The 25,081-nt window shown below is 37.2% G+C and overlaps 1 protein-coding gene across 6 annotated transcripts in view; it reads right to left on the bottom strand.

Annotated features, from left to right (window-relative positions):
* The window catches only part of LOC139941650 (nuclear receptor subfamily 2 group F member 1-B-like), a 51,420-nt gene that overhangs the window by 20,639 nt on the left and 5,700 nt on the right, over positions 1-25,081 (bottom strand). For 2 of the 6 annotated variants that reach the window (XM_071938246.1, XM_071938241.1), the window contains exon 2: positions 1,351-2,031. In XM_071938246.1, coding sequence (XP_071794347.1) covers positions 1,351-1,999 — 649 coding nt within the window. In that variant the 5' untranslated portion in view covers positions 2,000-2,031. The other 4 variants (XM_071938245.1, XM_071938242.1, XM_071938244.1 and 1 more) reach the window with 4 other exon arrangements.

The raw sequence follows: 25,081 nt of genomic DNA, 5'->3' as shown, positions 1-25,081 counted from the left end.
TTTTGTATTTCAGCAGACTACTATAAATATAATTTTTATATTCTTGATATAGCCTTTATCACAGTTAGTGAATACACTAAGGTTTTTTCTTTCCACTTCTAAAGTAACAAAGTCTCACGCATGCAAAAAAAATAAACGCGTCTTGGTCCAATACTAATTTGTGTGTGTTTCTTTAACATTATCAAATCATAATTTTTGAAGGCAACACGAGCAAGGGCACAAACTCAAGTCTGTCGCCATTCTCAGATCCATGAAAATAAAAAGAATCCTTTATAAGAAACTCTTTTATACTTTCTTTAGTTTGTGTATATCATGCCCTTCGTTACAGTTCCATGTTAAATATAGAACATGAACCAAAACACACGTTATTATATAGACTGTTATTGTAAGGGTATTGTAAGTGCAACTAAATTTTATACTTAATAATTTAGTATCGATAAAAAAAATATTATAATTTTGGATATAAAGTGCGCCCCTTTTTATAACGACTTAGAATGAAACGTTGAAATAGATAGCTTCAGATAGTTAATGTTCTCGTACTTAAAATAATAATATTTTAATTTAGTGTACACCCAATATTGTACCAAGTTAAATAAAACAAAGTTTATGGACAAATTTTAAAACGTTATAGTCAGCATGGAAACTGTTAGTTTCAGAATTATTTTAGGTATCACTTTTATTTTCGGTAAAAGAGATAGATGAAGTACAACGGATAAAAATGTCTTTATAAATATTTCAAAGGATATGGTTGAAAAATCTAGGAACGTAAGGTTGTGAATTTCAAGTTGACTGGTGGAATGTTGGTTTCGTTAATGCAGAACATCCTTCGAACGTATTTAAAAGTGTTCCAAATACTTTGAACAAGCGTATAAATGGAATTGTGCAAACTTTTCCAAATGGACATGGAGGGTTGAAACTTTGTGAAAGTTGAACATAATGTTGAGGGGAGTTCTTAATTTATTGATAATTCACAGATCTTCTCAATTGAAATGGTTCAAAGCTACTTGCAAAAAAAAAATATGCGAAAACTGCAAAGTCTAAAAAAAAAATTGTGTTTTTAAGTTTGTTGATTATTATAGGCCACACGGGAAGTTGCTAGTGTGATTTTCAGATATTTCAATATTACTATTCTTTAGTTTCACCAATGTATCATCGTAATAAGCTAAAAATCTTCTTGAGAAGTTAATGTATAACAGTTTCACACTTTGAACAGAAGTTGACAAACTTTTCTGAAAGACTTCGAGGAAATGACACCAATTGTTACCAACACTACAAACTTTGAAACAATTAGGTTAATCAAAATAGAATAAACAACATCCGCTTTTGGTTTGGAATTTAAGGCTGGCTTACCTTCTCTCCTCATGCCCATCTTCAGGCATTTCTTGAGCCGACAGTACTGGCATTGGTTACGGTGGTGTTGGTCTATGGGACAGTTACGATTCGCCCGACACGAGTAGCTCAGATTCCGTCGAACGCTCCGCTTGAAAAAACTTTTACACCCCTCACAGGTGAACTGCCCGTAGTGTTTCCCGCTTGATTTGTCCCCGCACACCACGCACTCAATGTGGGGTGGGCTTTGCTGGCTCTGCTGTTGCTGCTGTTGGGTTTGTTGGGGGACTTGACTTTGGGCCGTCTGCCCTGGTGTGGGTGTTGTTTGACTGGGTTGCGTCGGGGTGGTGGGTTGTGGTGTTTGGTGCTGTTGCTGCACTCCGATCCCCTGAGTTCCCGGTGTTTGCGGCGGCTGTGGGGTGGCCTGGGGGGCATGCTGCTGGCTCTTATCCCCGGCAAGTTCATCGTTGACGTTAACAGTGCTCCAATGTGATGGAGGTTGGGACACCACAGACTTGTCCGAGCCCAGCTCGTCCCGGCTCCATGTGCCAAGACGCACCGGTGGGGGTTGGATCGGTTGGGAGTTAGTGTGTTGTTGCTGTTGCGATTGCTGTCGTGATTTATCCCCGGCCAGATCGTCGCTACTCCAGGTACTAACTGCCATCGCCATGTTGCGGCGGAGTACGGTGGGTCTGCGACGGGCTGCACTTGTTGTAAAGAGTCGGTGTCAAAGCGGGGCCACCAAAGGGCAAACCAGGGGTGGAGAGAGGGCAACAAGAGAGGGGAAAAAAGAAACCAAGGTTAGTGTCGAGGTTAAAACACCAAAGCGCTTCTGTTACCAATACATGATTGTCACTTGTGAAGTACAATGACAACCAATAGCGAAACATCCGGGAAGAATGAAGAAGAATAAGAAAACTTACTAACCCCAGCAGCTACCCAAAGGTCGTGTTTATAACAATCCTGTTAAATCAAGAGTAGAAAAACTAAGGTCTAGATGTAATGCCATTATTTCAATAGCCCGAATGCATTGCATGGAGTGGTGTGTGTAATGATGAAATACAACGTGAATCAAACGCCAGCCACACAGCCGCAACGGTACTGTACTCACCTGGTGAGCTATGTAAAGATCAACGCGCTTATTCACCACCGACCTCTAACTACCTATCTCGTAACCTTAGAACCGCAGACAGGGCAAAATGCCTAAAGTGACATCGTCGGTTGGCCAGCCCGCCGGAGCGGAGTAATTCCTTCTCTGCCGCGCTCCTGCAAACGGGGGCGTGAGCTCTCGCTGTCTCGGCACAATAGCTTGAACTCTGACACTGACTGTTTGAAACTGTTGGGTTACCATGACGGCCCCTTGCCTTTTATGGCGGGGGGATGTCAGCCGAGTTCACCCGGGTTGATTGGCGGATGGTTAATCAGTGTAACCACGGTCACGGCCTTTGGGGTCCATCAGTCATAACAACCAGAGCACCCCCTGATTGGCTCCCATCATGATTTGATAAATTATAGTCATGAATAATGCATGAGGTTGTGGGCGTGTTCTGGGGGTATGGTATATCCCTACGCCGTGGTGTGGGGATTACCAGCACTGTTGTTTGGCAACTGGTAAACTAATCAAGTATTATCGAGAATCTCTCTTCTCTCTCTCGCCAGTGACTTCCCAACCTATGGGTTGCACTATTGGCACTCAGCTGGCACATTTTGAGCCAAGTCACAAGGGCAGAGCGAGAGTCAGTATTGTGTGCGTGTGGGAACAATCCAACCATCCGACTCGTCAGATTCCCGCCGTGTTGTGAGAACTATTGACCGATTTAACGTCTGCGCGAGGTTTGGTGGACACCGCTGCAATGTGACACAGTTATCAAGCGGAATGCTGTTCCAAATTCGATTCCCAAAATGGAGTGTTTGTTTACTTATAATCGCCAAAAAAATATCAACCACATTTATGAATGAAATTAGGGTAAAAAAGCATAACTGCGTGGCTGCATGCGCTAAGAAGACGAGATTCCCAAATGGAGTCATGATTGTTTACTTGTAATTGCAGGAACATCAACAAAATCTATAAATTAAGCTAATAATAACTACTTAAGTAGCACATAAAAACATCACTGGAAGAATTATCGATGTACTTTACAGGAACAAAAGGTTGCAAGTTGAAATAGGTGGGTGTTGAGGTTGGACCTGAAATTGGCCAAGGTAGCATACGTAATTTAAACAAACTATGGGATGTTGATTAAATTATATGACATGAAATTCTATATAAGTCATTTGTCTATGATTATTCGAAGGGAAATCGCCAATATGTCATTACAGCTGAGAAATCTATGATTGCTGTCATATTTTGCAATCTGAAACTAAAACTTTCGGTCTTAATATGAAAATATCATGTTTCGTATACAAATTGAAGAAATGACATTGAATGAGAAATTCACAATAACTTGCAAATTTAACATTAGTAATATTAACCCTGTGCCTTAATGTTGTGAGTTTGTGCAAGACGTATACATGATGATTCAAACAACTAGATTTAACCACTTAGTGGCAAACACCATTTTGTCCAATCTAGAAATTACACAAACAAAAAAAAGGTCTTGTCTATCACATCAAAGAACATCATTATACCACCAGCCCATTGCCAAACACTAAATACAAATGCATATATTATTTCATTGTATTTCCTGAATGAAAGTTTCATTTCAAACAGAAGGGGAAAAAAGTACCGGTATATACGCACGGGCTGTCCAGGGTAATTCCAGCTTTGTAACCCGGAATAGCCGTTTGAACCTGCGCTCGCAATTCCAAGTACTACCACTCACCCCTCCGTAAAACACCGACCCAAATAAAACAACTTTTGCCAAACGATGAATGCGCGGGTTGTCCTTTAGTTTTTCGTGACTTTGCTGCGTGGAAACGGATCATTTAGAAGAGATGACTCTGAAATTTGCTCGTTAATAATTCATGGTTTGTTTGTTTGTATACATTTTTATTCTGTCTAGACGGTTTGTTGTTGCGTCTGTTTGTTTATTTGTTGGGGTTGTTTTTTTGGTTTGATTGTTCGGGATGTATACACGCAAATAAGGCGCATGTGACCCTTGCTGAGATATCCAGCCTCGCGCTGCAATTGCAGTACATAGACCATAAAGAATCTTGCTGAACTATGTATAATAATAAACTAAATAATACCTTGCGGGTACAACCATGTAAAAGCTTTTTCTCCTGAAGACGAGCAGAGTATACTGTTCGAAACGTCGATACCACACCGGCTATTTTCATAGTCAACACTCCATCAAACGGAATGCAAGTTTACTACTATTAATATATTTATTCTCATCATTTACACCATGCAAAGCTTCTAACATCACTTAAACTATGTATACAAATAAATCGTTCCGTCATTTTAAAATCTTGATCTTAAGTTTCTCTTATGCCGCCCTCGTTCAGACAGCTTACCACTCTTCAATTTCGCGCTCAATTTACTAACACTATTTACATGATACGACTCGGTCAAGGGTGGCATCAGTCAGCTCAAGTTCATTCTGTTCTAGAAATTACTTACAATACACTAGACTGACACGGCCTATCCACTTGCTTTCTATCCCCTTCTGACCTGCATACATAGTTTTTACGATCTACCCTAAACCTTACCCCCAAAGGGTTGGTTGGTTATCAATTTTGCATTCAACTCATGCACTGATATAAATTTATAAATACCCATCTTGTTGTCGTCTATAGGTCATCACAGCCCAAGTTCAAAAATCGTGGGGTTATTTTCTTTTCTGTGTTTGCTTGCCAGACAGTATTGTCTGACGGCATTGTTAAGTGGTGACCTTATAGGAGAAAGAAAAAAAGCCAGACAAACCAATGAATCGATATAGGACCTTTTATGCGCTGAGATATTATATTGTTTGGTAGTGGTTGACTTGCCAAGCGCATGCAAACAGTTTGACGTTGGAGACATGAACGACGTTCTACCCCAGTGGTTACGAGTATGGCATTGAACATGAAATTACCATTCAACATCTATAAACCGCTGGTTTTGGGGGGAAGCATTTTTACGGCAACAACTGGTGTACCAGAAAATCGGCCAGTTGGAGGATTGGTGTTCATTTTTTCGTTTTTTTTTTTGCAGCATCAAAATGTTTTTTAAATAATGGTTAGCTCTGATTCTGTCGTGAATTATTATGATGATAATATCATACATACGAAATAATAATGTTGGCCTTGTAATAATAAATAGATGCCATCAGGACTATGTATAGCACACATTGGTCTAGGCCTGTTTGGCTAAAAACATGAAATAACGTAAAACAAAAATAAATGCTGCTATGTATAGGGTCGTATGGAAATAATTGTACATAATGTTGTAAACAGCCCTTATGTATGGTGCTTTTTATTACCGCTTAAAGGCAGTGGACACTATTGGTAATTACTCCAAATAATTATCATCATAAAACCTTTCTTGGTTACGAGTCATGGGGAGAGGTTGATAGTATAAAACATTGTGAGAAACAGCTCCCTCTGAAGTGACGTAGTTTTCGAGAGAGAAGTGGTTTTCCACGAATTTGATTTCGAGACCTCAAGTTTAGAACTGCACCAGAAAGCACACAACTTTGTGTGACAAGGGTGTTTTTTCTTTCATTATTATCTCGCAACTTCTATGACCGATTGAGCTCAGTTTTTCACATGTTTCTTATTTTATGCATATGTTGAGATACACCAAGTGAGAAGACTGGTCTTTGACATTTTACCAATAGTGTCCACTGTCTTTAAGTTATCTTATTCGATTCGTATAATGCCAATGGACCGAGTTGACTATGACAACAACAAAAACTATTTACACAAACTATTTCAAAGATATAAACTTCTGTTTCAATTCTTACAGATCATAATTTTTATGTTGTTCTGAATAAAATCTGAATGTATGTGTTTTTTTGTTTGTTCTTTTATTACAAAATGCTATTATCTGTTTTTGTACAATCCTATAGCGTGGGTAGGCTTTCTTTGCAACCAGTTTGATATACAGATTGTGTAGTTATGTAGGGTTGCATTCAATAGATTCAACCTATACAGGATACGGGTCGATTAACATTATCAATACATGTGACCTTTTAGCTGCAGTACTTCTGCACTTTATCACAAAGATTTACTTATTTATGGTTATAAAACATTCACAATACTTTGTTTTAAATGCAATGTTAAGCATACTAACCCGGTATACTTTAGACTATGGGGTTATATCAGTCTCAAAGGCAGTGGACACTATTTGCAATTACTCAAAATAATTATTAGCTTAAAACCTTTCTTGGTGACGAGTAATGAGGAGAGCTTGATGGTATAAAACATTGTGAGAAACGGCTCCCTCTGAAGTGCACTAGTTTTCGAGAAAGAAGTAATTTTCCACGAATTTGATTTCGAGACCTCAGATTTTGGACTTGAGGTCTCGAAATCAACCATCATAAACGCACACAACTTTGTGTGTCAATGGGTTTTTTTCTTCTTTCATTATTATCTCGCAAGTTCGTTTGTATATTTTATGCATATGTGAGATACACCAACTGTGAAGGCTAGTCTTTGACAATTACCAATAGTGTCCATTGCCTTTAAAGGTACTGCCTGGACACTATTGGTAAATACTCAAACTAAGTGTTAACATAAAATCATACTTGGTAACGAGCAATGGGGATATGTTTAGTAAAAAACATTGTGAGAAATGGCTCCCTCTGAAGTAACTTACTCAAATAATAATTAAAAGACTTCAGGCCTAAAGCCTTTTCTAAGGCGTCTGAAAGCACACAAGTTTGTGCAACAAAGGTGTGTTTACTTTCATTATTGCCTTGCAACTTTGATGACCAATTGACTCCAAATGTACACTGATTTGTTACGCAGATTATGAAATACACCAAGTGAGAATACTGGTCTTTAACAATTACCAAACGTGAACAATGCCTTAAAAGGACACTATTGGTAATTACTCAAAATAATTGTGACCATAAAAACTTTCTCGGTAAGAAACAGCTCCCTTGTAGTGACGTAGTTTTTTACGAATTTGCTTTCGAGACCTCAGAATTAGATTTTGAGGTCTCGAAATCAAGCATCTGAAAGCACACAACTTCGTGTGACAAGGGTGTCTTTTCTTTCATTGTTATCTCGCAACTTCGACGACCAATTGAGCTCAAATTTTCACAGGTTTGTTATTTAATGCATATGTTGACATACACCAAGTGAGAAGACTGGTCTTTTTACCAATCGTGTCCAGTTCCTTTACGAGCAGAGCGATTTGGTCACGTTAAATGTGTGAAATTTGCTTTCATCCACACATGTAGCAACGTCGCTATTTACGCGGGAAAACCGAATTGTAAAACAAGTTTTTGAATTGCTACGAGACAAAATAGCCTATTGCACTTATCAACATTACTGTTGTCTTGATTTAATTACTTTTGATTTGAAAGGAAACTTACCCTCAAAAGAGTTGCACAATCTCAACAATGTTGCACAAAGTTCCTCTCAATGAAATTTACACCAAAATGCTATCGTGACCCTAATGGGTTCATAGATAACTTGGTTTTGAACATGAACGAATGTATTAAAATGACACTTTAAACTTCCCCTCTATATCATACCATCATTGTCTATTGTTGACGACAACACACCCAGTGATTAAAGTTCAACATCATAGCCCAAAAGATATGCCATCTGATTGCCAGTTTTGCCTGCTTCAAAAACCAACGGTTGTTTGATGTTCATATATTAGCCAGAAGTGCATCCCAAGGCCCAAATTATTTTATTTGATACATTAATCAGTCGTTTGGATCACTACTTTTTGAACGATACTGCAAGTTGGCGTCATGTATACTCAGTGTATTGTAATTATTATTGGATAGCTCACTGAAAATTAACTCGTCAAAATTATGTTATGCAACTGTGTATCTTAAAGGTACAATATTATTCGTTGAAGCTATTAATTAGGCTTCATACAAACCCAAACATGAACCCAAAGCTTGGAGTCATGTTAGAATGGAGAAATCAAATCTGGCCGTTTTCGAGCATTTTTTAAACAGCTTTTCTTTTTTGCAATAACGCTTCTCAGATTTAAATTTTTGGGCATAACAATTTCTATATTATTTCATAACCACATTATTTTTCTTCATAGTGAGTTTTATTTCAAAACTATCTTAAGCTGCTGTAGGTATCTAACCAAAGGTTTGTATTGTCATTAATTTTAAGAGCGATTACCAAACGTATGAAACTCCCCTTTAAACTCAGAATCTCAAAAAACGGTAAATTTTACCTACACTAGGAATGTTTTGTAAAATTTCCAATCAATCGTTTTCCAGAAATACTATACCACTGGTAAACAGCGGCACACATCACCTTTAATCAATCGATGGAAGCAGTTTGGCCAGGCCATAAAGCTAACATCCCGTTAGAGTATAAACGACAGGAAAGGCAAAACACAACGTATACTACTTCATGTTAGTTTCAATCTGCCAGTCGGTTAGGGAATTCCCCGGATTTATTTGCCTGCGATTAGAGGTTATTTTTTCAACTGATCTTTCATTAATCTGGACCATCTTCATGGATAGATTGCAAGGGGGATAGTGGTCGAATTAGTGTGACCTGTATGTCAATGACCTCTAGCTAAGGTCACTGGTAAGCGGGTCAGGACACTATGACGTCACAATGTTGACCATTCTTCGATAAACACCAACATGCTGTCTATATGACCGACTAACCCCTGCTTAAAGACACTGAACACCTTTTGTCAAAGACCAGTACTCTCACTTGGTGTGTCCCAACATATGCATAAACATAACAGATCTATGAACATTTTGACTCAATTGGTCATCGAAGTTGCCATGGAATAATGAAAAAAAACTCTGTTGCACAAATCTGTGTGCTATCATGTTGGTCTAATTAAGGGCTGAGGCCTGAAGTCTTTTAATCTTATTTAAGTGAGAAATAACCTCTGTCAAAAACTACGTTACTTCAGAGGGAGCTGTTTCTCGCAAGGTTTTATACTATCAACAGCTCTCCATTGCTCATTAGCAAGTACATTTTTTATGTATTTTAAGTAATTTAACCTGAATAATAATGACGGTTACGTAACACTTAACTGTTTTGACCTTAAGCTAAGGTCATATTAAGTTTGCGATCATAAATCATTTTATTGGAAAAGTCAATTCAGTTTACACACGTGTACGAGTGGGAATTTGAAGAAAACAAAAAGATCAAATGAAGCGCTGAAATTGTCGATGGATATACTCTATTTCAATCAAGTTTTTTGTTGATTTGTGCGTGTGTGTAATTTTTGTATCATTCATTTGGCGACAAAACAATTCTGTAAATTGCTGTTTTTGACAGTGCATTTTTGTTTTGGCTCACTGGGTTGAAACTGAATGTAAGAGGCTGTTTATGTTAGGTTTTCTCCAAGTTGACAACATTTCAGACGGAATTTGTTCCTGGAAACGATTGGTAACGACCGAATGACTAGGTTTAAAGTTGAGATATTCACGTTTGTTTAGGTCTCTGATAAACAACACTTATTATTTTCAACATTCTAATACTATCTTGTCTTTATGTGAACTCTTAACACTGCGTAAAACCTTTAAATACTTGTTGTCAAAAATGTTTTTGTTTTCAACTGCAAAAGTTTACCACAGGCCACAAGCGTCTAATTATTGGTTTAATGTTAAAGAAAAATACCGTATGAAGGTAAGTTCACTCATGGAGGAAGGGAACCATGCGCAGTACAGTCAAGGTAAACTCACTATTAAACGAACAGCGCCCTCTACTGTCAACTCGATTTGCGGATGAGTATCATTTTGTGATATAATTTCAGCTCAGTGATTCAAGTCATCTCAAAAATGATCTCTGCGTACAACATGTTGCAAACAACGGTGATGCTCAAAACTGACAAACCCCGAGGGCAGCAGCGAAAAGTAAGAAATTCAAAATGGCCGCTGACGATGTAACTAAACCTCTCAATGATCCGAGGGACTTGACCGTATCCCTCCCTAAATAAACTAAAATCTATGATTCAAGCATCTCAAAATAATGATCTCTGCGTAGTACATGATGTTGCAAAAACATCACAGATGGTCACAACTAATACACCCTAATTCAAAATGGCCGCCGATAATGAAACCAAGTCAATTATATGGGAACTTGACCGTATCCCACCCTAATTTAGCAAATTCGTCTATGATTCCAGTCATTTCAAAAGATCTCTGCGTAGTGCAGCAAGTTGCCAACAAGTGATGCTCACAACTGATACACCCTAAAGGGCAGCTGCGAAAACGTAAGAAGTTCAAGATGGCCGCCGATTATGGAAGTTAAATTGTTTAATGATCCGAGGGACTTGACCGTTATCCCTCCCTAAATTTAGGAACTTCATCTAAGATTCAAGTCTCAAATGATCTCATGCGTACAACATGTAGTTGCCAAAACCAGCGATGCTAACAACACACTGAGGCAGCGAAACGTAAGAAATTCAAAATGGCCGCTGATGATGGAACCGAATGTGTCAATGATCCGGAGGACATGACCGAATTCCTCCCTAAACTTAACCATTTTATCTAAGATTTCAGTTATCTCAAACGATCTCATGCGTACAACATGTAGTTGCCAACAACAGCGATGTTCACAACTATACACCCTATAGGCAGCGAAACGTAAGAAATTCAAAATGGCCGCCGATGATGGAACCAAATTTGTCAATGATCCAAGGGACTTGACCGTTATCCCCTCCCTACGTTGAGAGGTAGGCCTACAATCACAAATCACATCTCGTGGATCGTCCATCGCCTCCCCTCTCCCCTTACTTAAATTCGTTACACGCCTAGATAGATGCCTTGGTGTTAATTGACAGCGCGGATGAAGACACCCGTAATGCTGTTGTAACATGACCGCTAGGGGTGAAATCAGTCCGCAGACAGCATGTTAGCAAACATGTGACCCCTAAAGGCTATACCAGGAAAACAGTGAAGTTTGAGGAAAGTTAAAAAACTGGATCTGATTGAGCCAAAATAATAAAAGTAGTTTAAGTTTGTTTGGAAAAGTGAAATTTGAAATATATAAAGCCACCCTACTATCATGATTTTTTTTATTTTAATTATTACTTAAACAAAGTCGAGGATTTCAATGTAAATAGGATTAACTATTGTTTTTATGGTGTTATCCTGGTGCAGTTATTCTTTCGAATTTGGCTACTATTGTTATTTCTTCGTATACCCCCCCCCGCCCCCCCCCCCCCCCCCCCCCCCGTTGCTGTTTGTGTAATGTGTTGCCGTGTTCTTGTTGCATTTTATCTGAATCAAATTTTATCAAATCAAATCAAATCAAGTAATTCTTGGAAGTAGTTGTCAAATCAAATGAGTCAGTGTGTCTGGCAAAGTAAACATGACAATGACTGGACACAAACTGCATCTCGCCACATCTTTAGGGGAAAGTATACCTTAAGTTTTAGGAAGTGTTTGATTGTTTTAATAATCCCATACAATAAAATTATCATGTAAAATTTCATTTCGAAACATGGTTGCGTTTGTGAGATAATGCCGAAAACTACCCTGCGAAAATGAACTCTTCACCTGTCATGAAAGATGTAGCAATACTTCTCAGGACAACACAAAATACAATGATGCAACGGTCAACGTCAAGTTTATTTCTTACGTTTTCAATTGTTGTATATTTATTATTTTGTACACCTATAAAAGGACAAATCTTTAGCTTTATTGCTTCTTAAATGACAATTAATTGCCGCTAGCAAAAAAAGGTTTATTTCCGTCCCTCGAATTTAAATCAAATGACACAAATCTACCGCGCAACACTGCCTTGAAGACCTCTCCATCCTACCATGCCCTTTTTCCCGATTTGAAATAAATGCAATTATTAAAAAGAATAACTGCATGGAGCCGAGAGTGAGAGGTGATATATGATTAATTTACTATTCGTGCTGATAATAATTCCCCAAGCACCTCTCTTCCTTCGGACAAAAAGCATCGGGTTCGCTGACCTACTTGACGAGTTGACCCCGAGTATCCCCCGTCTAGCCTTTCTTTGATAACACGGTAAAAGAGCCCATAGTTTTTTATTAATAAGCTCGGGGCCTCCATGACTCCCCCGTTCGCGACCGGGGGAGAGAGGGGAGAAAATTTCCTCGTTCCTTAACCCCGTAGTTTTTTCTTACTTCTCGGCGCTAATCAACACTACAACCGGGTGGGTCCCACGGGACTAAGTGTAGTTCAAAAGGGGATATGATAACGCTGGATTATTGTCCCGACTTTCCTGTCTCGTTCAATATAATTTTGACATAAACTAATGGCATCACAACCCTGAAGCGGGTTACATAAATTACATTATACACTCGTGGGTATAGCTACTCTCGGGCTTCTGATGTAAGGCGTGCGTAGGTCTTGAAACAGGTTGGCCCTTGGCTAGTCTTCGTCTTCTTCTTCGTCTTCGAGTAGGAGACTGAGTATGTTACTGTTCCAATCAAGGAGCTGTTTTTTATGTCTTAGAGAAGAAGACGAAAAAAAGACATCTCATGACATTTTATCATACAAATTTTACAATGAAATATTTCGACTGCATTATGGTTGCAGTCGATATTCTGGTCACGATTGAGTTGTGATATTATACAGACGTATAATAGGTGGATGTCATTTCGTCGTTGTTAGTACGACATACTTGTGAATAATGTAGGCTCGATTTCATTCAGATTTTCTAGATAAAATAATTGTAAAACCTTATCTATTCAAATGCAAATTTTATCACAATTTTTTGAAAGTCAACATACGAAGTTCAGAAGTGAAGCTGTAATTCACAGGTGTCATCTTGAAGTGAAATGTATAAAGGGATAAATGGGAATAATAGTAGGTTAAATCAAACAAATGTTGAAATTCTTCCCTCAAAATTTCCTCTGCTTGACTACAGGGTTGTTAAACAATTACAGTATACATAACAATATCTTATTTCTCAATGTAACATGTTGCCATCGGGAAACTACTGTATACTGTCAACCATATTGGGTTTTTTTTTGCCAGGATTTGGTCAAAGGGTGTCAACATTTGCTGGAAACTTAAAATGAAAATGGGTGTCAACAGTGTTCACATGTAAATGCCAGATAAAACAGGGTGTCCCGAATTAAAACAGAGTGTCCATCCAAAAGACACCAGGAACACCCTCTTGCCAACACTATGAATCATATTGGGAAGGGGGGCAGTCACTCCAACTATATATTTGCCCAAAACTTATAACGTTACATCTGATCCCTACCAAACTTTCAGTCCTTCCCCAATATTTATCTAGGGTCATATAGTAGAGAAATAGTTGTTCTAGGGGTCAGCTGTTACCATGTCAACCGTTAATCAAAAGCCCGGTCCCGACAGAGCTATAATTGGTCACACATTGACAAAATTATCACATTGATTCTCCACTTTGCACACAGAAAAAAATGGTCTTGTCTCTCATGAGATTTCATTGGAGGTGAAAATTGATGACAGTAAAGTTAGTTTGATTTTAACATTCACATTGCGTTTGTACAGCGAATATCATTGTTGCTTTTTCAATATTGGATATTGGACATTGCCGTAGGTTTGTACAGTGAATGTCTATCTTGTATATCGATATTGGACGTTGGATATTCCCGTAAGTATGTACAGTGAATGTCTAATATAGACATCCATATTGGATATTGAACATTCCCATCTTCAGTGAATGTCTACCTTGCACATCGATATTGGATGTGTGACATTCCTGTAGGTTTGTACAGTGAATGCCTATAACTCTTGTACGTCAATATTGGATATTGGACATTCCTGTAGGTTTGTACAGTGAATGCCTATAACTCTTATACATCAATATTTGATATTGGACATTTGTACAGTGAATGTCTATAAATATATCTTGTACATCGATATTGGATATATTTGTGTCATCCATGAAAACCAAGACATGAAACAAAAAAGCAAAGTGTTGTTACCTCATTTTAGGATCTGATGCATAAAAAAGCTGTAAAATTGTCTTCACTCCTGCTTCTTCTGGATACGGTTTGATAGAATACTTTGTCAAAACATCCAGAGAGATTTAACACCGTCCAAATGCAAGTAACCCACCCGAGTGAGAAGGCGAACTAGCGCAGTGCATTACACTCCTCGCTAAGTGATCGCATTTGAAAACACCATATGTATTACACGTCAGATACCAATAGCATTTTGCAACAGCAAAAAAAAGAAGAAGAAAAAAATCCCTGTCCTCATCACAATGTCACCAACATCAATTCCAAAGTGGTGATCTACATCAGTCAAATTCGGTTACCTGGCACAAATCGGCTCATCGCCAAAAACATCCCCGTGCAAGATATTCTGTAATTCGCTGTCTCAACGTAGCACAATGAAAGCGAACACTCTTTTCACTTATCGGTTACTGATACCACCTATGCAACCACACACCTTACCCAAACAACGACTGATTTTTAAGCCCTTGCCGAAAATTTCGCGTATTATATTTTCGTGTTCTACAAAAAAAAATGGATATCGCATCTGCATGGAGCTCTTATGTCCTGCGTTGAATGCAGGTCGCTGACACCACGGCAGTTCGCTTTGAAAAGGCATATCTGTACTTTGTACACACATTCTTGATTCTAGAGTCAAGAAGGAGCACAGTAAAACAAAAATCTCTCTGGAAAGTTTCAATGGGAAGAATTCCGAAACGTGTCATCCCGTTTTAGAGTGACTTTGAGACGATGCCTCATCATGTTGTTCTGTTTCCATGTTTTGCCAAACATGGAATGTTTGGTTCAATGATCATAATATTCCAAAAATATTCCATATTTCATATTATTCATGCAATGCTACTAATGAATGCCTAATGAATGCCTGTATGTAATTATGTACGGATCAGTTCAGATCAGGGTGGCGGGGGATAGGTACAATATGGTTCTCTCGCAAGCAATGTATCAATATATGTTGGTCGTTTCATCAGCGGCCATTTTGAATTGGCTTACGTTTTACTGTCTCTATGGTGCCATTTAAACTATATGAACTTACCTACATTGCCTCGCTTTGGATCGAAACAGTACACGACATTGCAAGGAGCGAAACAAATACACCCATCCATATTAACGGGCCATTCATAACTAAAGTACGCAACTCTAGATGGCATAACTATCTAAACGACGGCAATACGAAACCCAAGCTGACAAATCAAATGTATATATTCCACCTTAAACTTTGTAAAATGTTTATTTTAAAGGTTGATTCCCCGCTCAACAAGTTATGCTCGCAACTTAAAAGGTGACTTGATGTTCCAAGAAATTATGAAATATATATTCAGACACCCTGGGGATCTTTCCCCCTAGAGGGCGTGTGGTCGGGATGGCAAGCTCTGCAAATAAAACGACTCATTAGATGTTTTCAAAGCCATTTGAGAAACAATTTGTAAAGAGGTTTAAAAGAAACGGGAGCTTTATTTGTGCGGAAATACCATGTTTTATTAAGCCTAGTAAATCCGTGCAAACTAATGTATCACACTACTGGGATTTCATATCGGTGGTTGCCATGGAAACGCGTATAAAAATTGACGTTTTTACATGTTACGAGCCATATTATTTCGTCTGATCTTTATTAGTGAGAACGGTCATCAGAGATTATGTAAAATGAAGTGCGGCATATCACGTGAGTGTACTGAATCCCTAATGAAATTTCAAAACTTTCAAAATGCAATTTAACATAATTTGTGAAGTATGGAAAAAGTCATGTTTAAATGGAGGTTCGAAGAAACACCAATTATCATTGAAGAACCGATCAAATGAAGGTTCTAGGAAGAACCGTTGATCGTTGAAGAACAAATCAAATGAAGGTTCGAAGAGGAACCAGTGATCATTGAAGAACCGATTAGATGAAGGTTCGGAAAAGAACAAGTGATAAAATGAAGGTTCAAAGAAGAACCAGTGATAATTGAAGAACTGATCAAATGAAGGTTCGAAGAGGAACCAGTGATCATTGAAGAACCGATTAGATGAAGGTTCGGAAAAGAACAAGTGATAAAATGAAGGTTCAAAGAAGAACCAATGATAATTGAAGAACTGAGTAAGTGAAGGTTCGAAAAAGAACCAATAATAATAAACAATTAAAAAACACGATCAAAGGAAGGTTCGAACAAAAACCAGTGAACGTTGAAGAACCAATCGATCAAGAAGCGAAAAAGAAACAGTGACCATTGAAGAACTGATCAAATGAAGGTTCGAAGAAGAACCAGTGATAATAGGAGGTTCGAATGGAGGTCCATTGAAGAACCGATTAGATGAAGGTTCGGAAAAGAACAAGGGATAAAATGAAGGTTCAAAGAAGAACCAATGATAATTGAAGAACTGAGTAAGTGAAGGTTCGAAGAAGAACCAATAATTATAAACAATTAAAAAACACGACCAAAGGAAGGTTCGAACAAAAACCAGTGAACGTTGAAGAACCAATCGATCAAGAAGCGAAAAAGAAACAGTGACCATTGTAGAACTGATCAAATGAAGGTTCGAAGAAGAACCAGTGATAATAGAAGAAACGATCAAACAAGTTCTTCGATGAACAATTTACCATCGATAAACCGATCAAATGAAGGTTCGACGAAGAACCAGCAATGAAGAGCCGATTAAGTGAAAGTTTTTCGAAGAACCATTTACCACTGCAGAACCGATCAAATGAAGGTTCGAATAAGAACCAACGATCATTGAAGAACCGATCAAATAAAGGTTCAAAGGAGTACCAGTGGTCCTTAAGGAACCGATGACAAGTGTGGAAAAAGTGTTATTTAATAGTTTTTAGAAGAAGCTGTGATCAGAACGTTGTTTATGAGAAGAACAAGTACCAATGAAAAATGGATCAATATGTAGTTCAAAATAATAAAGCGTGATGATCGTTTTTATAACAGCTTTTATAGCATATACATTCGATTACTTGATAGACCTATAGTTACGGTCAAAGGTCACCAACCACTGGTAAAGCTGGCACCATGTCACTACGCCCTCTATACGCTTCACACTTACAGAGGTTTATTTTAAATGCATTTACAAACTCAATGCTTAAATCTCAAGAAAGATTCTGCTATAGGGTCAACACGTCAGGTCATTAACTATTTTTTTGCAACAGCTAATTCTATATTCTGCCTTAAATCTCGTCGATAGAAGAAAAGATTTGTCAAACTTTCCAAGGTTTCAAGACCGACAATTATGCTAGCCCTGTTTCTAGAATGCATGAGATGAAGTAACGTGTATACTTGTAAAGGATCGTTTACATACGTTGAGTATGAGTCAAGGCTTAAACGATCATAATAAGCATTGCCATGACATTACATGAACGTTTTTACGCTCGCCAAAAGGTCTATGTTAAAAACCGCTTGTTCGAGATACATTACTCTTCTGATATTAAAGGCAGTGGACACTATTGGTAATTGTCAAAGACTAGACTTCACAGTTGGTGTATCTCAACATATGCATAAAATAACAAACCTGTGAAAATTTGAGCTCAATCGTTCATCGAACTTGCGAGATAATAATGAAAGGAAAAAACACCCTTGTCACACGAAGTTGTGTGCGTTTAGATGGTTGATTTCGAGACCTCAAGTTCTAAACCTGAGGTCTCATAATCAAATTCGTGGAAAATTTCTTCTTTCTCGAAAAGTATGGCAATTCAAAGGGAGCCGTTTCTCACAATGTTTTATACCATCAACCTCTCCCAATTACTTGTCACCAAGAAAGGTTCTATGCTAATAAATATTTTTGAGTAACTACCAATAGTGTCCACTGCCTTTAAATGACGTAACTCGAATACGATTACATAGTCAGACTTACAGCATAGGAATGATGACGTAAATGTAATAATAATTTACTACCAATGGGGCAAACATTTGTATTCCATAAATACTGCTCAAATGTTTCATAACAAGTATTTTGTGCGTTTTTGTAAGACGGTAACATGAAAATTAGCAGCAATGAAAACTGCATGGTAACAGCAGCTTTTGGATGATGCACTTTGAGAAACTGTTCACTTCGAAGTGCTGCGGTTGGGGAAAAAGAAATCAATTTGTATCCCCCAAAAACTTGAATCTGAGAAGCGTCACTGTAAGTAACGTTTCTCAGATTGTGTATAAAGTAATTGGAAAGAAGTTAAAACTCGAAGAACAATTTTTTTTTCAGATAGAACAAAATTATGCCTAAAACACGCTGGAAAACTTGAAGTGGTCTTGGTGGGGATAGCTAGAATAACTCCCTAAACTGAGTTTTGTTTCGATATACGGCTATTCAACCAGTGTGTGCTCATAATTGGGTACCTTCTGGAAGCCAAGGACGAAACAAAAAGGGGCAATGAAAGGACTCCATAGGGAAATTCTAAAGACCTGGAAAATTTGAAAATTGGAAATTTGTGTACAAAGTCTTTGGGAAACTGTGGGACGAAGAAACGAACAAAATAATGCTCCACAAGGATGCATTTTTGAGAATGTGTGTATAAAGGGTGTGCTAAAATAATAACCACACGACATTTTGAAATTGGTAAAGAGTGTACAACAGAAATCGTTTCACTTGTAGCATCTTCAAAACCTCTCTCATCATTTGCCGGTCGTAGCTTGTCACTAACGAGGCGTTTCCTTACCCCGGTGTCTTGTCAGCGATGACCAAGGTACCCACTCACACACCCAGCCTCGCTGATGTACAACTTACACGTGCCCCATAAATGCAACCGTCTTAACGAGCCATTGTCCTCAAATTAATGATAAACAAATCTGTTTGAGAAGAATCAGATCAAAAACAATTCTGATGCCTCGGTTTTATGCCGAACGTGAGGTCTAATCTACTGCTAAATTCGTATATAAATAGCATTTCGATACTCCGTAAATAAAGGGTCTTTATACGTTTGGTAATGACTCTAAAAATGAATGGAAATATGATAAAAACTTATTTGATAAGCAGCTTTGGATTGTTCAATGCATTTTGAGGAACTTTTGACTTCGAGGAACTGTGGTTAAGGCAAACAACTATATAATTTTGTATCCCTATCATAATGATAGTCTGAGAAGCGTTACCGACAGTGACGTTTCTCAGAATGTGTATTTCAATGGTAGATTACTTTTCCTGTATGGACGTAATCGCCACAAATTTTCCGAGAGATTAATTCTCTCTTAATAATTGTGTAAACTAAACCGATGAAATTCGGATTCAGAAAATCAGAAATGGAATTGTGTCAGTTTATGACTTTTCCCCAAACAAGTTATAGACTCTAATTGAAAATGTTGGGCACTTAATACTACCGCACAGAATAATGGCAAGCAATCGTCCTTCAAGTTGAAGTAGTTCTCAGCATCTTTAAGTTACTTTTCAAGACGTTGACTATTATTGGCAACCTCAAGACAACAAATACTGCTCAAAACGATTGGGTATATTCTTGATTTCTTCTCCAAAAACCCTTGAGTTTAGTAGTTTTCAGACATTAAAGCCTAATACGATCTAACATTTCCAATCTGTTTCATACTCCGGTTACTACAACACTTCTACTGATGTCTTCGTTTTAAAAGTCGCTGATTTTTTATTTCTTGATTATTTCTCATAATTTTTCGGGCGTTGTCACATTTGGTTAGTCTCGAGTGTGGTGATTTAGGAGTTCAAGTCATTATTTAGTTACGGGGTGTTAAAGTGTAATAATTATATGCTTTGACGATTGTTTGCCATTACCAGACCCGGCAACATTACGTAAAGTGATCAAAATCCATCAAGTATAATAGTTAAAGCTGTCTGAGGAAACACAAATTGGATTTTTGATTATCTGAATATGAATTTTGATGATCGGTTTTGTTTACAGACATGAAATGAGAATAATTAAATTATTTGTTTTGTTTTGATGTGTTTTGTTCGGTGATTCACATTTTCAGTAAACACACGGCTGTTGTCGTGTTTGAAAGGGACTCATTGCCTTAGGATCGGGCGATATGGTCTATGAAAAGCGTTTGAAACAGTTTCATAATATGCATATTGTTAGGAAGATGTTTTATAACTTAGAATTTAATTATCAAAACAAGTATGCCTCGATTTTGCCCTTTTGTTCCTTTTACTTTGCAAACTGGCGTGCCGTGTTAGTTCACGACGTATATAAGGAAAACTGTACAATTTCTAACAATTTTTTGCATTTCATAACAAACTGTTTCAAACGTTTTCCAAAGACTAACTCGCCAGATCCAATACAATGTGTCCCTTTAAAGACAGTGGACACTATTGGTAATTGTCAAAGACAAGCCTTCACAGTTGGTGTATCTCAAAAATAAATAACAAACCTGTGAATATTTGAGCTCAATTGGTCGTCGAAGTTGCGAGATATGAATGAAATAAAAAACACCCTGTCACACGAAGTTGTGTGCTTTCAGATGCTTGATTTCGATACCTCAAGTTCTAAATCTGAGGTCTCGAAATCAAATTAGTGGAAAATTACTTTGTTTTCCAAAACTACATTACTTCAGAGGGAGCTGTTTCTCACAATGTTTTATACTACCAACAGCTCCCCAGTAGTCGTTACTAGCCTTTAATAATCAAAACAAATATGCCTCGATTTTGCCCTTTTTTTTCTTTTACTTTGTAAACTATATAACACGGTCGATCGGCGTGCCGTGTTGGTTCACGACGTATAAGGAAGACTGTATAATTTCTAACCATTTGCATTTCATAACAAACTGTTTCAAACGTTTTTCAAAGACAGTTGGTGTATATCAACATATGCATTAAATAACAAACCTGTGAAAATTTGAGCTCAATCGGACATCGAACTTGCGAGATAATAATGAAAGAAAAAAACACCATTGTCACACAAAAATGTGTGCGTTTAGATGGTCGATTTCGAGACCTCAAGTTCTAAATCTGAAGTCTCGATATCAAATTCGTGGAAAATTTCTTCTTTCTCGAAAACTATGGCACTTCAGAGGGAGCCGTTTCTCACAATGTTTTATACCATTAACCTCTCCCCATTACTCGTCACCAAGAAAGGTATTATGATAATAATTGTTTTGAGTAATTACCAATAGTGTCCACTGCCTTTAAGTACAAATAACGACTCTGTACACGATAATGTCAAGTTGATTTTGATTGTAGTCGAGATAAGCAACAGTGATTAACGGCGTATTGAAATGCTATTTCTACGAGCTCATCAGAAGATCAGACATCAATATGTGGAAGTTCTTTATAAGGGGTTTGGCGTATCAGAGGTTTTTTTTGTGGAAAAGAACTTTAATTACAATCCGCCAATTGTCATAAAAACCTGTGGGAATACAATCGAATATTAAAGAATTCGCTATTGTGTACATTGTCTGCATGCATGACTTCTGTTTTGTTTTGATTTCTTGGCATGGGAGCATATTCCTCATGTGGCATTCAACGGAAATTAAATTACTAATATTGCGGAAATGTGGAAGATCATATTAGAATCCACCGAGCCCTGGGAAAACCTAAGGTCCTCACTTTGTAACCATGCTGATTGCGAAGTTATACCTTTAACCCATTGTGCTATACTTTGCAATCAAGCTAATATCGGATTTATACTTCACTTTGTAATGAAGTTAACTTCAAAGTTATACCTATAACTCAATGTAATCGCTGTAATATCAAGGTAATTTCAAAGTTATACCTCACTTTGTTATCAAGCTAGTTTCGAAGTTATACTTCACTTTGTAATGAAGCCAATTCTGAAGTTATACTTCTCTTTGTTATCAAGCTATCGGAGTTATACATCACTTTGTAATAAAGATAACTTTAAAGTTAAACCTATAACTCAATGTAATCGCTGTACTATCAAGGTAATTTCAAAGTTATACCTCACTTTGTTATCAAGCTAGTTTCGAAGTTATACTTCTTTGTAATGAAGCCAATTCTGAAGTTATACTTCTCTTTGTTATCAAGCTATCGGAGTTATACATCACTTTGTAATAAAGATAACTTTAAAGTTAAACCTATAATTCAATGTAATCGCTGTATTATCAAGTTAATTTCAAAGTTATACCTCACTTTGTTATCAAGCTAGTTTCGAAGTTATACTTCACTTTGTAATGAAGATAACTTCAAAGTTATACCTATAACTCAATGTTATTATTATTATTATATTATTATTATTACTTCACTTTGTTATCAAGCTAGTTTCGAAGTTATACTTCACTTTGCAATGAAACCAATTCTAAAGTTATACCTCACTTTGTAAAAAGCTAATTCCGAAGTTATACCTTTAAAACATAATGTGCTCACTTCGTAATCAAACTAATTTCGAAGATACATCTTTAACCCAGTGTGTTCTCTTTGTGCTGAGGCACTGATTCTGAAGTTATACTTCACTTTGCAATCAAGCTAATTCCGCCGAAGTATACACCTTTAAGATATTCAGTGACAATAAAGGACAATTACAAGTGACTGCCACCGTCTTACTTGACCTCCTGTCATATCATCTTATATATCTGCATCATGCCTCTCTTATATAGTGCCTTCATTTCATGACCAACACAACTTATGTATACACTTACAACCTCATAATCATGAAGTACGGTTATTATGAAGTTGCCTTTACTGTATCCATATTCAATGGGAAATACACTAGAACCTTAGACGCGTATGTCGTTCGATCCTGCCTCGATCCCACGGTAAAGTTCCTTGTCCCCAGGGATCAAAACCTCTTCGGTTATGTTTTATTAGATATGATCTTAGGTGTTTGATTTCAGAATGCTGTGAACCCGACCGGGGTATTATCCCATGAAGAACAGAACTAAAACCATACCGCAAACAATGCTGTGGCGAAATTTGAGCAAAGTCTTGCTTAATTTGAATAATGTTCTAAACACACGGTAATGGAAGAGTCACGTAAAGAATTTTTTTCCAACTCTATCAATCATTTATTGCGCTGAATGAAATACTCAATATTTACATCAATATTCTACAATCGTTTACCAGTGATGCAAATCGAATGAAAGGCCGAAATAAAAATTAATGATCACTGACAACCAGCGATTTTATGGTATAACATATATCACAAGAAACAACGGGGTGTTAAGCAGCAGGAATTATCCCAAAATTATCTTATTTTAAAATCATGTTTAAGCCTCCAAGTCTACTTTGAATTTTTGATTAAAAATGTAGTCACTCGAATGTATTCTCAACCATTCAGTTCATAAGAATGGTACACTGCGCAGCGGGCACATTGTTGCAGTTCACGTCACAGTTGCATACCGCCCCCTATTGACGAAAATGCCTTACAAATTTCATTTTGTTGTGATGAAGACATTATTCAACCTTACTGCATGAAAGTTGCCTATTTTGTATTCAAAATATAGACAATATATGTAACAATAAATACCGTAGATTTTAGTCGTTGGCGACCTTTACTCGAATCCACTATGGCAGTAACTATGGGCTTTTGTACGTTCTTCTTTGAGGACAAAAACATGCAAGATTGCGTGTAAAAATTAAAAGCATCTTGTTATATACAGACCGTACGGACGTAAACCTAACGAAGAATATGTCTTCAGGGCAACTCTTGTAATTTGATTTCTCACTAGATTTCCCGCCATGATACAACAGGTCACGTGAATACAGTAAGGTCAGCGAGTTTCACGGTATTCACAGAGTAAATTAGATCAGTGAATGTTGTGTTTGGCTGAACATAAATACACGGTCATTATGACGAAACTTTACCGTTTGAAATAGAGAGGGTGGCAATTTAATAAATCGTCCGCCATAATAACATTAATTTTATTCTCGGTTATGGTTGCCTACGTTCGATCATGTACTGAAGCAGTTAAATATAGTTGAACATTTTTATAAAACAAAATCGTTGTCATTTCTTCTGGGTGCTTAAATGCATTATTTTAATGCATTATGTTTTGTAAATTCTTAGATTAGCAGAAGAAATTGTTGATATAAACGTCAAACTTGCAACGTGTTAACACCAATCACAATGTTTTTTGATGTAATGACAAGACGGTAACTACTCGATATTTGAAACTTAAGTTAGTGGATAAGTTTTGACGGAAAAGAAAAGAACTACAAACAAATCACCGTAATTCAAAGGGTTTTGATTTATAAAACTAAAACTTCTTTTAAAATAGTGAATGGTAAAAGTACATGGGCCGATGTTCTTAATTGAATGAAGAACTGCAACAACTATTAGTTGAATTTGAGTTAAGAGCTAAAGTGGACAGAACAAAGTGTCAATTTAAAAAGATTCTCTTGCAAACTGATTCAATTCAACATTTGGAATGAAAATCTGACAAAGATGAAATAACCAAGCATTTACTTTGAGTTCGTTTGTCATTGTAATGTTTCACAAGTGTCTGAGTCCAAAAAGCACCTTTTACAATAGCATACTGGATTCACACACGGTGAATTAGTAAACGAGGAGAGATTAAAACAGGTTAATTTTAAAACGATTGTTAACCTAGTTGACCTGTTTTCAATTACGATAAAACAGGTTAATTCTACACGAGTAAAACATTTTAAATTTACACGAGTAAAACAGGTTAATTTTACACGAGTAAAACAGGTTAATTTTACACGAGTAAAACAGCTTAATTTTACACGAGTAAAACAGGTTAATTCTAAACACGATTGTTAACAGTGTGCAAGCTTTTAAAACTCAAGTTTGTTTTATATAGAAAAGTGTAAGTGTAAGTATGATTCATAAATTTTCATTTGCAGCACACTATAACTTTCAATTAGAAACGGAAGACGCGACAACATGGT

The sequence above is a fragment of the Asterias amurensis genome, chromosome 9 (genome assembly GCF_032118995.1).
Source record: "Asterias amurensis chromosome 9, ASM3211899v1".
Classification (NCBI taxonomy): domain Eukaryota; kingdom Metazoa; phylum Echinodermata; class Asteroidea; order Forcipulatida; family Asteriidae; genus Asterias; species Asterias amurensis.
Note: the sequence above shows the minus strand (reverse complement) of the source record. Positions and strands in the feature narration are given on the sequence as shown.